The sequence below is a fragment of the Oncorhynchus keta genome, chromosome 4 (genome assembly GCF_023373465.1).
Source record: "Oncorhynchus keta strain PuntledgeMale-10-30-2019 chromosome 4, Oket_V2, whole genome shotgun sequence".
Classification (NCBI taxonomy): Eukaryota; Metazoa; Chordata; class Actinopteri; order Salmoniformes; family Salmonidae; genus Oncorhynchus; species Oncorhynchus keta.
In genome coordinates, this window is record NC_068424.1 from 48,345,341 (window position 1) to 48,361,464 (window position 16,124).

A 16,124-nucleotide genomic window follows, 5' to 3' on the forward strand; every position below is an offset into this window, starting at 1 on the left:
TTTAAGGTTCCCTTTAGGCATTAACTCCAAATGTTTAGGGTTCAGTTTAGGCATTCATTCCGAAATCTTAAACTGGAACTGGCAGCGTTTTACCTACTTTCCAGATATGAAACAAACAGACAATCATAATATCAGTCAAAAAATATAGAATTCCCAATTTATGCTACAAAACCAACTTCATAAGAGGTTTTAAAAATAGGTTACATTTTCTGCCTAGTGGTGCAGCGCTCTAAGGCACTGCATCGCAGTGTTGCGGTGTCACTACAGCATCGGGTTAGATCCCAGGTTATGTCATTACCGGCCATGACCGGGAGTTCCATAGGGTGGTGCACAATTGGCCCAGCGTTGGGAGGTTTTAGCTGGGGGGCTTTACTTGGCTCATCACGCTCTAGGGACTCCTTGTGGCGGGTCGGGCGACTGCAGGCTGACTTCCATCATCAGTTGAACAGTGTTTCCTCCGACACATTGGTGAAGCTGGCTTCCTGGTTAACGAGCGGGTGTTAAGAAGAGTGGTTTGGCGGGTCAAATTTCGGAGGACGCCTGACTCGGCCTTCGCGTCTCCTGAGCCCGTTGGGGAGTTGCAATGATGAGACAAGATCTTAATCATGAAAAAAGGGGTACTTTTTAAAATAAACGGTTACACTACCGTTCAAAAGTTTGTCAGAAAAGCAACATTTTTGTCCATTAAAATAACATCAAATTGATCAGAAATACATCACATTGATCAGAAATGCAGTGTAGACCTAATGTTGTAAATGACTCTTGTAGCTGGAAACAGTTGATTTTTAATGGAATATCTACATAGGCGTACATAGGCCCATTATCAGCAGCCATCACTCTTGTGTTCCAATGGCACGTTGTGTTAGCTAATCCAAGTTCATAATTTTAAAAGGCTAATTGATCATTAGAAAACCCTTCTGCAATTATGTTAGTACAGCTGAAAACTGTTATGCTGATGAAAGATGCAATAAAACTGGCCTTCTGTAGACTAGTTGAGTATCTGAAGCATCAGTATTTGTGGGTTCGATTATAGGCTCAAAATGGCCAGAAAAAAAATAACTTTCTTCTGAAACTTGTCAGTCTATTCTTGTCCTGAGAAATGAAGGCTATTCCATGCGAGAAATTGCTAATAAACTGAAGATCTCGTACAACGCTGTGTACTACTCCCTTCACAGAACAGCGCGAACTGGCTCTAACCAGAATAGAAAGAGGAGTTGGAGACCCCGGTGCACAACAGCAAGAGGACAAGTACATTGTCTAGTTTGAGAAACAGACGCCCCACAAGTCCTCAACTGGCATCTCATTAAATAGTACCAGCAAAACCACCAATCTCAACATCAACAGTGAAGAGGCGACTCTTGGATTCTGGCTTTCTAGGCAGAGTTGCAAAGAAAAAGCCATATCTGACTGGCCAATAAAAATAAAAGATTAAGATGGGCAAAAGAACACAGAGGAACTCTGCCTAGAAGGCCAGCATCCCAGAGTCGCCTCTTCACTCTTGAGCTCAGAATAACTATTCAACACTCAACACCCGTTGAATATGGCCAGTGTCATTCAACGTTGGCAAAACAGCATAATTAAATTGTTGCCAGCATCACAGTTACAGTCACCAACCCTAAAAACAGCCTAACCAGTTCTGCTAGGGCAAGTAAAATGGTCAGAGTGAGCTGTTCTCTCATTTGTGTCTGGAAGTTGCTAGCAAGCTAGCCAACGTTAGCCAGTTAGCTTGGGTGCTTGACTGCTGTTGTTAAGACAGAAGGCTTTGATCAACCCTACTCGGCCAGAACGTCCAGTGTGTGCTCTGAACGCTCCTTAGAGATGGGCGGGGCTAAAGCTTAAGAGGGTGTGGATGATGTAGACAAACAAGAGGTCTCCAGTAGGTGTCCTATAACATTCAAAGGCCATTTTCTCAAAAGTGGGGTTACAAGTTTATCAACTTTCAAAGCAGAATTACCTCCCATTTTTCCTCAACTGTTGTGTGTACCATTTTCTAGCTCTGTGTCTGTACTTTTATCCAATGTAAAAAAAATATTTAAAAAACATTTCAAGTTTTGCTACATCAAACTGGGTGTATATGAGCAGATTTCATGTTGCTAAAATGCTGTCTGTTCCACTTTAATGTTAGGCATTAACTCTGAATTGTAAAGGTCAAGGTATGGGATAGGCTTAAAACAAAAGTCTCAAAAACAACATTCTATCGCTGGATTTGAACTTGCAACCTTTAGAATCAGAGGTAGATGCCTACAATTATCTGCCATCCCTGCCCACAACACCCTAGCAGTCCACAACACCCTAGCAGTCCACAACACCCTAGCAGTCCACAACACCCTAGCAGTCCACAACACCCTAGCAGTCCACAACACCCTAGCAGCGCACAATGTTGCCCCTTGTGGCCGGTTTTCACATCACCTCCCGACATCCTCAGACATGGATGGACGTCAAATACTGACTTATCATGGGGTGACCTGGCTGCTTTCTTTTTTTTGGGTTACTCTTCTCTTTTCCACACACTGTTCTCTTTTCCACACACTCTTCTCTTTTCCACACACTGTTCTCTTTTCCACACACTGTTCTCTTTTCCACACACTCTTCTCTTTTCCACACACTCTTCTCTTTTCCACACACTGTTCTCTTTTCCACACACTCTTCTCTTTTCCACACACTCTTCTCTTTTCCACACACTCTTCTCTTTTCCACACACTCTTCTCTTTTCCACACACTCTTCTCTTTTCCACACACTCTTCTCTTTTCCACACACTCTTCTCTTTTCCACACACTCTTCTCTTTTCCACACACTCTTCTCTTTTCCACACACTCTTCTCTTTTCCACACACTCTTCTCTTTTCCACACACTCTTCTCTTTTCCACACACTGTTCTCTTTTCCACACACTGTTCTCTTTTCCACACACTCTTCTCTTTTCCACACACTCTTCTCTTTTCCACACACTCTTCTCTTTTCCACACACTCTTCTCTTTTCCACACACTCTTCTCTTTTCCACACACTCTTCTCTTTTCTTTTCCACACACTCTTCTCTTTTCCACACACTCTTCTCTTTTCCACACACTCTTCTCTTTTCCACACACTCTTCTCTTTTCCACACACTCTTCTCTTTTCCACACACTCTTCTCTTTTCTTTTCCACACACTCTTCTCTTTTCCACACACTCTTCTCTTTTCCACACACTCTTCTCTTTTCCACACACTCTTCTCTTTTCCACACACGCTTCTCTTTTTCACATTCTCCCTACGGTGTGTCTCAGCCAGGAATAAGTGGCGTCCATCGGACCCCCAGATCATCTCAGAAGGTCTGTATGCCATTGCTGTGGTGCTGAGTTTCTCCCGCATCGCCTACATCCTGCCAGCCAACGAGAGCTTCGGCCCCCTCCAGATCTCCCTGGGTCGGACGGTGAAGGACATCTTCAAGTTCATGGTCATCTTCATTATGGTGTTTGTGGCCTTCATGATCGGCATGTTCAACCTCTACTCGTATTACCTAGGAGCCAAGTACAACCCTGCCTTCACCACGTGAGTGAGAAAATACAATACACATCCTGCACACACACACACACACACACTGAAACACACACAAATGGAAGATTAGTGAGATGAGTGAAACACATGTTTTTTTTTTGGGGGGGGTCAAGTGACATGTTATTTAGGAAAGATACTGGTGGAATCCCACAAGGTCACCTTTCTTTCAAAGCTCTTTTCTGACAGGACAGGTGGAAGTAGTGTCTGGCTACATCTCTGTCCAGTTTATCAGTGGAAATCCACTATGATGTTTTCTGGAACCAGCTGGTCCTTTCACATCAGTGATGACAGGCACATTTACTTTGATTTAATGTCCGCCTGTTGATTTTATAGCAACGTCGCAAAGTGATCAGTCTTTATCCTGTGGCAGGCTCGTTTAAGAATCATTTGTCAACATTTATCTCAGAGAAAGAAGACACAGTCCTCTTCCCTCCTCTCCTCTCAGAATGTACTTTTACCACTTTAGACTAGAGACACATTATCATTTGATCATTCTATCACTCTTTCTGAAACTGAAACTTTCCACTCAATCATCTCAGTCACATTGCTAATGGATTTTGGGTCCAGCCTGTCCGTCCGTCAGTCTCAGTCAGTCAGTCAGTCGGTCAGTCATTTTTTATGACTTAGAGAACTCCTCTGTTCCATCTGTGTGTAGTGAAGTAGAACCACAGAGAACGGTGGAGTCTGGGATGGGTTCTGCTTGGCTGATCACATAGAACCACCAGTCTGCTGAGGCAGTACCGGTACAAACGTCGGACTCATCACTTCTACTCCCTACAGCGGATATTCAGTTTTAGGCCTCTGTCTTGGACTCTAAGACCTGAATGGTACCCTCAAGGGCTGCGTTCACACAGCACACTCAACTTTTTTCCACTAATTGGTCTTTTTGACCAATCACATCAGATCTTTTAACATCAGCTCTTTTTTTGGGGAGCTGATCTAATTGGTCAGAAGACCAATCGAAACGCAGCCTGTGTTGACTTTACCTTGAAACACAGTTGGGATTTGTTTCCGATGTCAGTTTTGAGGAATCCAGCTGATATATTATTCCACTTGAATTCATAGTAACCTATCAACCAGTGAGCTGTTCTGTATGAATTCTACCGTTCACAAGTTCTTACTGGCACCACAAGGGGTCACTATGACTCCAATTACTAATGGAGTCAGAAAAGACCATAACAGAAGTCACGTTTTCCAGGTGGAATTTACATCAATCATTTACCTGGTAAAGAAAAGGAGTGGGTTGGACTGTATCTTAGGCGAGGTTGAGGAGTGATATTGCAGGTCAGAATACAGGAATGTTGGTGGAGGACAAGGTTTCCAGTGCAGGGTATTCAGTTATTAACTAACTAACGAAGGCCCAGCACAAGGACACAAGAGCCCGTGGGGTCCGGGGGGGGGGGTTCAGCCCGGTAGCTAAGGTTATGTGAAGGGATGTTGTGGTTCTGGAGGATACAAAAGAGAAGATATATTAGCATACATACGAAGTGTCATAACTAATAGGAGAATGTAGAAAAGTATAACACACAGGAACAAAGGACATCACTGGTAACTAAAGAATTCCCCACACTAATTCATCACACTACCACCACCATGCTTAACCGTTGGTATGAGGCGGAATATAGTGTTTGGTTTTCAACCAGACATAATGGGACCCATCTCCTCGAAAAAGTTGATTCAAGTTTGTCAAAAAGCACCTGGAAGATCATCAAGACTCTTGGAAGAATGTTCTATGGACAGATGAGTCAAAAGTATCACTTTTTGGATGACATGGGCTCCATTATGCCTGGTGAAAACCAAACACTGCATTCCACGGTAAGAACCTTGTACCAACGGTTAAGCATGGTGGTGGTATAGTGAATCTTTAGGGATGCTTTGCATGAGAGAATGTCAAGAGTGTGCAAAGCTGTCATCAAGGCAAAGGGTGGCTACTTTGGAGAATCACAAATATAAAATATATTTGGATTTGTTTAACACTTTTTTGGTTACTACGTGATTACATACGTGTTATTTCATAGTTTTGATGTCTTCACTATTATTCTATAATGTAGAAAATAGTAAATGAAAAACTATTTGTAGGTATGTCCAAAATGTTGACTAGTACTATATATGTGTCTGTGTATATATACAGGCTAGGAAGTTATCATTATACAGTCTCCAAACATGAAAAGGCCCTTACTTAAACTCAGGTATGCACAACATGGACTGCGTTTAGACAGGCAGCCCAATTCTGATATTTTTTTTATTTTTTTTTTCCAGAGAGAGGATAATTGGAAAGTTGGTCGAATTTGCATGATGCTTCAGAACAGTTGGTTTAGATGTGTGTGTGTGTGTGTGTGTGTGTGTGTGTGTGTGTGTGTGTGTGTGTGTGTGTGTGTGTGTGTGTGTGTGTGTGTGTGTGTGTGTGTGTGTGTGTGTGTGTGTGTGTGTGTGTGTGTGTGTGTGTGTATGTGCATGTATCTGCTATCTCTCTGTGTTCTTGAGTATAACAGACATGGCAGCTTTTGATGGAGGATGGTAGTGAGGGCAGGTTTGATGGCTCCGGTGCTGATTGAGGGAGGCAGGTGGTGGTGATAACGATACCCCAGGAGGAAGCAGTCTGAGTGGGGGCTGTGGAGAGGGTGAAGGCGGTTCTTTGGAGGATGGCTGGAGGGTTCAGGCAGTGAAGGTACAGCTGGAGTAGGCCTAATGAAGACTGTATGCCCTAATGGCTACTATTCTGGCCTCCAGAACCCAACACACACACACACACACACACACACACACACACACACACACACACACACACACACACACACACACACACACACACACACACACACACACACACACACACACACACACACACACACACACACACACACACACACACACACACACACACACACACACACACACGGCAGGTTATTAGGATTCTCAGCTAGGCACCTCTGGAGAAGCAGTAGGCCTGTCTCTATGTTCTAGTCAGCCATGCATTAGTACACTGCTGTACAGACCTGACTGCCAGACAAGAGGAGAGTAATGGAGAGATACAGGAAAGGGGGGGTCAGGAAGTAGAAGATAGAGGGAGGACGGAGTCTATTTGAAGAAAAGAGAAAGCGTCAGCGAGTAGAGGAGAAAATAGAGAAGGGCAAATTTGACAGAGTAGGAAGATAAACAAATGAGATAAAACCAAGAGGAAAGGAGGAATGAGTAAGAGTGAAGAGAGGGGGAATGAGAGACTAGAGGGGGATGGAGAGACTAGAGGGGGAAGGAGAGACTAGAGGGGGTTGGAGAGACTAGGGGGGGAAGGAGAGACTAGAGGGGGAAGGAGAGACTAGAGGGGGAAGGAGAGACTAGAGGGGGATGGAGAGACTAGAGGGGGATGGAGAGACTAGAGGGGGATGGAGAGACTAGGGGGGGAAGGAGAGACTACAGGGGGATGGAGAGACTAGAGGGGGATGGAGCGACTAGAGGGGGAAGGAGAGACTAGAGGGGGAAGGAGAGACTAGAGGGGGAAGGAGAGACTAGAGGGGGATGGAGAGACTAGAGGTGGATGGAGAGACTAGAGGGGGATGGAGAGACTAGAGGGAGATGGAGAGAAGCAGAGGAGGATTCTTGGCTGGCCTGTTTGTGTGGGCACAATAAGGGAAACAGGCCACTGGCACAGACAGGAGAGAGAGAATCAGAGGGATAAGCTGAAGAAGACACACAGACATGTAGAACAAACTGAGAAGGAGGGAGAGGGCAAAACCAAAGAGAGTGAGATATATTTTGTGAGAGCTGAAGAGTAGAGAGAGAGGGAGAGGGAGAGAGAGAGAGGGGGCCTGGTGGTATGGCATGACAGTTTTGCGTGGGGGTAAAAAGGAACATATGTACAGTACCAGTTAAAAGTTTGCACACACCTTCTCATTCCAGGGTTTTTCTTTGTTTTTACTATTTTCTACATCATAGAACAGTAAGTGAAGACATCAAAACTATGAAATAACACATATGGAATCATGCAGTAACCAAAAGAGTTTATATTTTAGATTCTTCAAAGTAGCCATCCTTTGCCTTGATGAGAGCTTTGCACACTCTTGGCATTCTCTCAACCAGCTTCATGAGGTAGTCACCTGGAATGCATTCACTTAACAGGTGTGCCTTGTTAAAAGTTAATTTGGGGAATTTCTTTCCTTCTTAATGCGTTTGAGCCAATGAGTTGTGTTGTGAGAAGGTAGGGGTGGTATTCAGAAGATTGCCCTATTTGGTAAAAGACCAAGTCCATATTAGTTCAAGAACAGCTCAAATAAGCAAAGAGAAAATACAGCCCATCATTACTCTAAGACATGAAGGTCAGTCATTTCAAGAACTTTTAAAGTTTCTTCAAGTGCAGTCGCAAAAACCATCAAGCACTATAATTAAACTGGCTCTCATGAGGACTGCCACAGGAAAGGAAGACCCAGAGTTACCTCTACTGCAGAGGATAAGTTCATTAGAGTTAACTGCACCTCAGATTGTAGCCCAAATAAATGCTTCAGAGTTCAAGTAACAGACACATCTCAACATCAACTATTCAGAGGAGACTGCGGGAATCAGGCCTTCATGGTCAAATTGCTGCAAAGAAACCGCTACTAAAGGACACCAATAAGAAGAAGAGACTTGCTTGGGCCAAGAAACACGAGCAATGAACATTAGACCGGTGGAAATCTGTCCTTTGGTCTGATGAGTCCAACCGACGTGTCTTTGTGAGATGCAGAGTAGGTGAACGGATGATCTCTTTTGTTTTATTTCCTGAGGATTTGCAAGTCGGGATGTGCCGAGAGAGAGAGAGAGAGAGAGAGAGAATTTATAGAGCGTGATGGACACTCGTGTTGTCAAGAAGCTCCTAATTGCTTCTCTCGCACTGTTCAATTCCCTATTCAATACATATGACCAGAGAAGACACACACACTACACATACGCCCACTCAAACAAATCACATTGATTAAGACCAGAGGTGCTTACCCGTCTGTCACCATGGATACGGCTCAGCGGCGTGATCGAGGAAAGTTGATCTGAGTTTAATACTTAAAGATGTCTGTCTGTCTGCACCACTCTCCTGAGAGATAGCACTGCTAGATGGAGCGAGGGAGGCGGTGAGGGAGGAGAGTAAAGGAGGGAGGGAAGTTCATATATATAAATGCTATAAGGGAGGGATAGAGAGGGAGGGAGAGGATTTTAATATCGGAATGATGAGATAGAGCGAGATACATTTTTATTTATTCATTTAAAGTCGGTAATTTACTGATCTGCAGCATTGATTTCTCTGATAATAGAGAGAGAGTGAGCTAAAGAGAAAGATGGTTAGAGAGAGAGACAGAGTGGAAGGGAGGGAGAGAGTGGCACTGAAGAAAGATCGAGAAAAGGAATAATGGAAAATAAAGTTAGAGAGAGCGAGAGAGAGAGAGAGAGAGAGAGCGAGCGAGAGGGTCCTACTGTGTGTTCATATCAGTCTCCTGAGGAAGTAGATGAGCAGTAATTGGGTTTGGATTACACACGCACACAGACTAGAGGTGAGTTGCCGCCATTCTCCCTCGTAGGGAGTGTGTGTGTGTGTGTGTGTGTGTGTGGTGCCTCCCTCTCTCCTGTCAGTGAGGTGCTCTCCTGAGGGTTAAGGCTGACTGTGTCTCTGAAGGCACCCGCTGTGACCAGCTGTTAGGGAACTAGACAGAAGTGTTTAATGACAGCATCAATATCCGCTGGTCTGCTCTCTGTGTGAATAGGAGGGGTAGTGGTAGCCGGCGACTGATAGAATTGTTTCACGTATAGAAAGGACTACTGTATCTCTGCAGACAAGTGGGGATGTCCGTGTATGTCATAAGCTTCTATTAGAAACCTCTCCTTTTCCCTGCCTAATAACATGTACATTCAATTTTAAATACATGCATATTGACGTTAGTTTGTCACGTGAGCCCCAGGTCAGAGGAAAGGGAAGTCAATAAACATCAGCAAGGAACAAGTGGATGGACTATCATATGGGGGTCTGAATACCGTTCCACATGAGAACATTGTCCAATAGAGAGAGAATGTAGGTTTCTTCAGCCATGGTACCACATGCATGTACTGTACACACTGGGCCTTGCAGCACATCGAGCTGACAGATGACATATTGTTAGTTATTTTAGCGAGTTACTACAGAGTTAACCCGAGTTCTAAGATCTTGTGAGTCTGTGAGAAGACAGAGAGACAGAGAACAAGACATAGAGAGGGAGATCTTCCTAGAAAGATGAAGTGTGTGTGGCTCTAAGCGCTGAAAGAGGAGAGGTTTATTATTGAAGTGCACACACAGGCCTGTAGCCGACATCTCTCTTCCCCTTCACCCCTCCCTCTTGCTTTGCCATTCATTGAATGTTTATTTGGCAGTATTGCGTCCAAATGTGGGTGTTCTTTAGGCAAAGTGTATGTTTAGATCACTCCACACCCCCTCAGAGCTTGGGTGTCTGACAGCGCTAGCTAGAGCAATGTCACCTCATTCGACCAACTTGTTCTCGTGAAACAAAACGAGGGCGCAGGCCATGAGCACTGAGACTAAAAGCAGAACCAAATGGACTAGACTGGACTGGACTGGACAAGACTAGACTGGACCAGACGTTTCCAACCTGTTCCGTTCCATGCACAACCAAATCACAGACAAAAGCCCTGGGCTTTTTCCAAAGTGGAACAGGAGAACTGGCTTTGCCTCTTCGATTGAGCTTTCCTGGTGGGGGGATAATGTGTTGGAATTGGACATGACTCATCAGCTATTTCATCAGTGCCAGCTCATAAACTCTACTAAAAGAACACTATACTCTGGTTTACAGACTCATGCTTGCGTGTGCATCCGTGTGTGTTTCCCCAGGGTGGAGGAGAGCTTTAAGACTCTGTTCTGGTCCATCTTCGGTCTGTCGGAGGTGATCTCCGTGGTCCTGAAGTATGACCATAAGTTCATAGAGAATATTGGCTATGTGCTGTTTGGGGTCTATAACGTCACTATGGTGGTGGTTCTACTCAACATGCTCATCGCTATGATCAATAGCTCCTACCAAGAGATAGAGGTCAGTCCTATTAATAACTCATTCATATAGAGGGCAGTCCTATTAATAACTCATTCATATAGAGGGCAGCCCTATTAATTACTTATTCATATAGAGGGCAGCCCTATTAATAACTCATTCATATAGAGGGCAGTCCTATTAATAACTCATTCATATAGAGGTCAGTCCTATTAATTACTTATTCATATAGAGGGCAGTCCTATTAATAACTCATTCATAAAGAAGTCAGTCCTATTAATAACTCATTCATATAGAGGGCAGTCCTATTAATAACTCATTCATAAAGAAGTCAGTCCTATTAATAACTCATTCATATAGAGGTCAGTCCTATTAATAACTCATTCATATAGAGGGCAGCCCTATTAATAACTCATTCATATAGAGGGCAGTCCTATTAATAACTCATTCATATAGAGGTCAGTCCTATTAATTACTTATTCATATAGAGGGCAGTCCTATTAATAACTCATTCATAAAGAAGTCAGTCCTATTAATAACTCATTCATATAGAGGGCAGTCCTATTAATAACTCATTCATAAAGAAGTCAGTCCTATTAATAACTCATTCATATAGAGGTCAGTCCTATTAATAACTCATTCATAAAGAAGTCAGTCCTATTAATAACTCATTCATATAGAGGGCAGTCCTATTAATAACTCATTCATATAGAGGGCAGTCCTATTAATAACTCATTCATATAGAGGGCAGTCCTATTAATAACTCATTCATATAGAGGGCGGTCCTATTAATAACTCATTCATATAGAGGGCAGTCCTATTAATAACTAATTCATATAGAGGTCAGTCCTATTAATAACTCATTCATATAGAGGTCAGTCCTATTAATAACTCATTCATAAAGAAGTCAGTCCTATTAATAACTCATTCATATAGAGGGCAGTCCTATTAATAACTCATTCATATAGAGGGCAGTCCTATTAATAACTCATTCATATAGAGGTCAGTCCTATTAATAACTCATTCATATAGAGGTCAGTCCTATTAATAACTCATTCATATAGAGGGCAGTCCTATTAATAACTCATTCATATAGAGGTCAGTCCTATTAATAACTCATTCATATAGAGGGCAGTCCTATTAATAACTAATTCATATAGAGGTCAGTCCTATTAATAACTCATTCATATATAGAGGGCAGTCCTATTAATAACTCATTCATAAGGAGTCAGTTATATTAATAACTCATTCACATAGAGTTAATTCCTATTAATAAGTAATTCATATAGAGGTCAGTCCTATTAATAAGTCATTCATATAGAGGGCATAACTATTAATAACTCATTCACATAGAGGTCAGTCCTATTAATAACTCATTCACATAGAGGTCAGTCGTATTAATAACTCATTCATATAGGAGTCAGTCCTATTAATAACTCATTCATTAGGAATTATCCAAACTTACATTTATAATCATACAATGGTCGTGTTATGATAATGTTTAGTCAAAGAAACAAATATTCAGTGTGAAATATTGTTAATCCCACATGACTGTACCAATGTGTGTGTTTATGTGTGCGGTGTGCACATGCATTTATTTGTTTGTGTCTGTATGTCCATGTGTGTGTGTCCCCTCCAGACAGATGCAGATGTAGAGTGGAAGTTTGCCCGTGCCAAACTGTGGATGTCCTACTTTGACGAGGGTCGCACTCTGCCCGCTCCTTTCAACATGGTGCCTTCTCCCAAATCCTGGTACTACCTGGTCCTCCGCACCAAGGCCTGCATCGTTCACCTCTGCAAGGCCAAGGGGCGTCGCCATGACAACGAGCTAGAGATGGGCATGCTTAACCCACGACTCAAGGTCAGAGGGGAGAGGGCAAAGGTCAAAAGTCAAACCCTCATTGTATCAATACATACTGTAGATGCTAGTAAGTGTTTGATCTTATACCAAGCTATTTTCAGTGTAATATTTTTTTAAATACAATTTTAAATGTATTTTGTTTGTTTAGCTTATTGGAATGCCAGGTGAGAATTTGCTGTGAATGGTGCTGAGCAGATCCTTGGTAAATCTTACAACAGTTGCACACACTGTATATAGGCTTTTCTATTGTGTTATTGACTATACATGTGTTTATTCCATGTGTAACTCTGTGTTGTTTCTGTCGCACTGCTTTGCTCTATCTTGGCCAGGTCGCAGTTGTAAATGAGAACGTGTTCACAACTGACCTACCTGGTTAAATAAAGGTGAAATATATATATAAATGAAATAAAAACTATATATTTTAAAAAGTCGGTCTTGCCAAAGCATAGCTGAACATCCAGGGAGGCATGGTGCCAAATCTAAATGGCACTGCAAAATGTTTTGCCAAAGCTGTTGCAAAAGCCGCTTGGGTTATTTTGGTGGTGGATGTGTTGTGGAGACTATTGGACGTATTTCAAAGGCTTCAGGATGTATTATAGAAGCTGTTGGATATGCCCGCTCCTACCTAATGCTTAACCTGGTTTGTAGAGGCAGGATCGGTTTTATAGAACTCCCTCTGTGGGTAGACAGAGAGCTGATGGCTCGGCTATGAAACACAACTGAGCAGAGCATCAGGTGAGCAATCGATATGCAGACTCACACTAGACCTTAGGAAGACGGGACAAAATGTAAAGTGAGTTTGTTGGAGCGAACTGCAGCGGTTTCTCTCTTCCTGAAGGAGATATGCATGTATACGGCATCTTGCTTCACTTTTAGAGTGTTTGTGTACGTCGTGTACATTGTGTTTGTAACTGTTTGTTATTGAGCGTGTGTTTGTGTGTGTGTATGTGTGTGTTTGTGTGTTAGTATACAGGGCTATTTTCAGGACCCATTGCAGTTTGGTGCCATGTCTCGTTCTGCCATGCCACTGATGATGTCAAGCTTCGCAGCCTTTCGAGCCCCAGATCTGTGTGTGAATATCTATGTGCATGTGCGTGCATGCATGTGCTGTGCTTGTGTGTGCGTGTGTGTGTGTGTGTGTGTTTGAGCGTATCTCCTGCCAACATGAAAATGAGGACTCGTAGGACATTAAGTAAATCTAGAAGAGGACATTAAAACTAGGTCATTGATATTTAGCAGGGCAGATACATCAACACCCAGTGACATAATACACATTATTCCAAGGTAATAGGAATCATGTTTGCAGCACAGAAATAAATAACATATAATACAGTATTATTTTCTATGTATTTATATACACCGTTTCTTCATTTTCAAAACTATTTTCTACATTGTAGAATAATACTGTAGACATCAAAACTATGAAATAACACATATGGAATCATGTAGTAACCAAAAAAGGGTCAAACAAAACTAAATAGATTTTAGATTCTTCAAAGTAGCCACCCTTTGCCTTGATGACAGCTTTGCATTCTCTCAACCAGCTTCATGAGGAATGATTTTCCAATCATCTTGAAGGAGTTCCCACATATGCTGAGCACTTGTTGGCTGCTTTTCCTTCACTCTGCAGTCTAACTCATCCCAAACCATCTCAATTGGGTTGAGGTTGGGTGATTGTGGAGGCCAGGTCATCTGATGCAGCACTCCGTCACTATTTTTCTTGGTCAAATAGCCCTTACACAGCCTGGAGGTGTCTTTTGGGTCATTGTCCTGTTGAACAACAAATTATAGTTTGTAACCAGCATGGCTACCACATGTGTAAATAGTACCCGCAAAACACCAGTCTCAACGTCAACAGTGAAGAGGCGACACCGGGATGCTGGCCTTCTAGGCAGAGTTCTTCTGTCCAGTGTCTGTGTTCTTTTGCCCATCTTAATCTTTTATTTGTATTGGCCAGTCTGAGATATGGCTTTTTCTTTGCAACTCTGCCTAGAAGGCCAGCATCCCAGTGTCGCCTCTTCACTGTTGACGTTGAGACTGGTGTTTTGCCGGTACTATTTAATGAAGCGGCCAGTTGAGGACTTGTGAGGTGCATGTTTCTCAAACTAGACACTCTAATGTACTTGTCCTCTTGCTCAGTTGTGCACCAGGGCCTCCCACTCCTCTTTCTATTCTGGCTAGAGCCAGTTTGCACTGTTCTGTGAAGGGAGTAGTACACAGAGTTGTACGAGATCTTCAGTTTCTTGGCAATTTCTCGCATGGAATAACCTTAATTTCTCAGAACAAGAATAGACTGACGAGTTTCAGAAGTTCTTGGTTTATAGCCATTTTGAGCCTGTAATCGAACCCACAAATGCTGATGCTCCAGATACTCAACTAGTCTAAAGAAGGCCAGTTATTTTTGCTTCTTTAATCAGGACAACAGTTTTCAGGTGTGCTAACATAATTGCAAAAGGGGTTTTCTAATAATCAATTAGCCTCAGCTACAATAGTCATTTACAACGTTAACAATGTCTACACTGTATTTCTGATCATTTTGATGTTATTTTAATGGACAAGAAATGTGCTTTTCTCTCAAAAACAACAACAACATTTCTAAGTGACCCCAAACTTTTGAATGGTAGTGTATGAGTGTACACAACATTAGGAACACCTTCCTAATATTTCATTGCACCCCCTTTTGCCATCGGATCAGTCTCAATTCGTCAGGGCATGGACTCTACAATGTGTCAAAAGTGTTCCAATAGGATGTTGGCCCATGTTGACTCCAATGCTTCCCACAGTTGTGTCAAGTTGGCTGGATGTCCTTTGGGTGGTGGACCATTCATGATACACATGGGAAACTGTTGAGTGTGGAAAAATCCAGAAGCATTGCAGTTCTTGACACACTCCAACCAGTGCGCCTGGCACCTACTACCATACCCCATTCAAAGGCACTTCAATATTTTTCTTGCTCATTCACCCCCTGAATAGCACACATACACAATCCATGCCTCAAAGTTTAAAAGTCCTTTAACCAGTTTCTTCCCTTTCAACTAAACTGATTGAAATGATTTTAGCAAGTGACCCGGTAAGGGATCATAGCTTTCACCTGGATTCACCTGGTCAGGAAAGAACAGGTGTTCCTAATGTTTTAAACACTATATATTTTTATTCCGGACTCTGACATTGCTTGTTCTGATATTTCTTAATTTATATATTTTTATTTTTGGGTTATGTGTGTATTGTATTATTTTGTATTGCCAGCTTTTACTGCACCGTTGGAGCTAGAAACACAAGCATTTTACTGCACTACTGGAGCTAGAAACACAAGCATTTTACTGCACTGTTGGAGCTAGAAACACAAGCATTTTACTGCACTGTTGGAGCTAGAAACACAAGCATTTTACTGCACTGTTGGAGCTAGAAACACAAGCATTTTACTGCGCTGTTGGAGCTAGAACACAAGCATTTTACTGCACTGTTGAAGCTAGAAACACAAGCATTTTACTGCACTGTTGGAGCTAGAACACATTTTGCAGAAAGCATTTTGTTTCCCCTGCAAGACTGTGTATCCGACCAATAAACTTTGATTTGATTTTACCTAGATTTGCAGTGACTCATATGACTGTCATGCTCTCTAACCTCCTCTCTAGCGTCTCATTTTGTGTTGTTGTGTCTAACTCGTCCTCATATATAACTTATGTCATTGATGCACTGCAACAACAAAATGTAACTTAAGTCAAGGTCGGTCGTCTG

The 16,124-nt window shown here is 42.5% G+C and overlaps 1 protein-coding gene across 1 annotated transcript in view; it reads left to right on the forward strand.

Annotated features, from left to right (window-relative positions):
- Positions 1 to 16,124, forward strand: part of LOC118373811 (short transient receptor potential channel 7-like) — a 63,277-nt gene that overhangs the window by 37,610 nt on the left and 9,543 nt on the right. Inside the window, exons 7-9 of the mRNA XM_052518246.1 lie at positions 3,263 to 3,527; positions 10,372 to 10,567; positions 12,165 to 12,386. Coding sequence (XP_052374206.1) covers positions 3,263 to 3,527; positions 10,372 to 10,567; positions 12,165 to 12,386 — 683 coding nt within the window. The remainder of the gene's footprint in view (positions 1 to 3,262; positions 3,528 to 10,371; positions 10,568 to 12,164; positions 12,387 to 16,124) is intronic.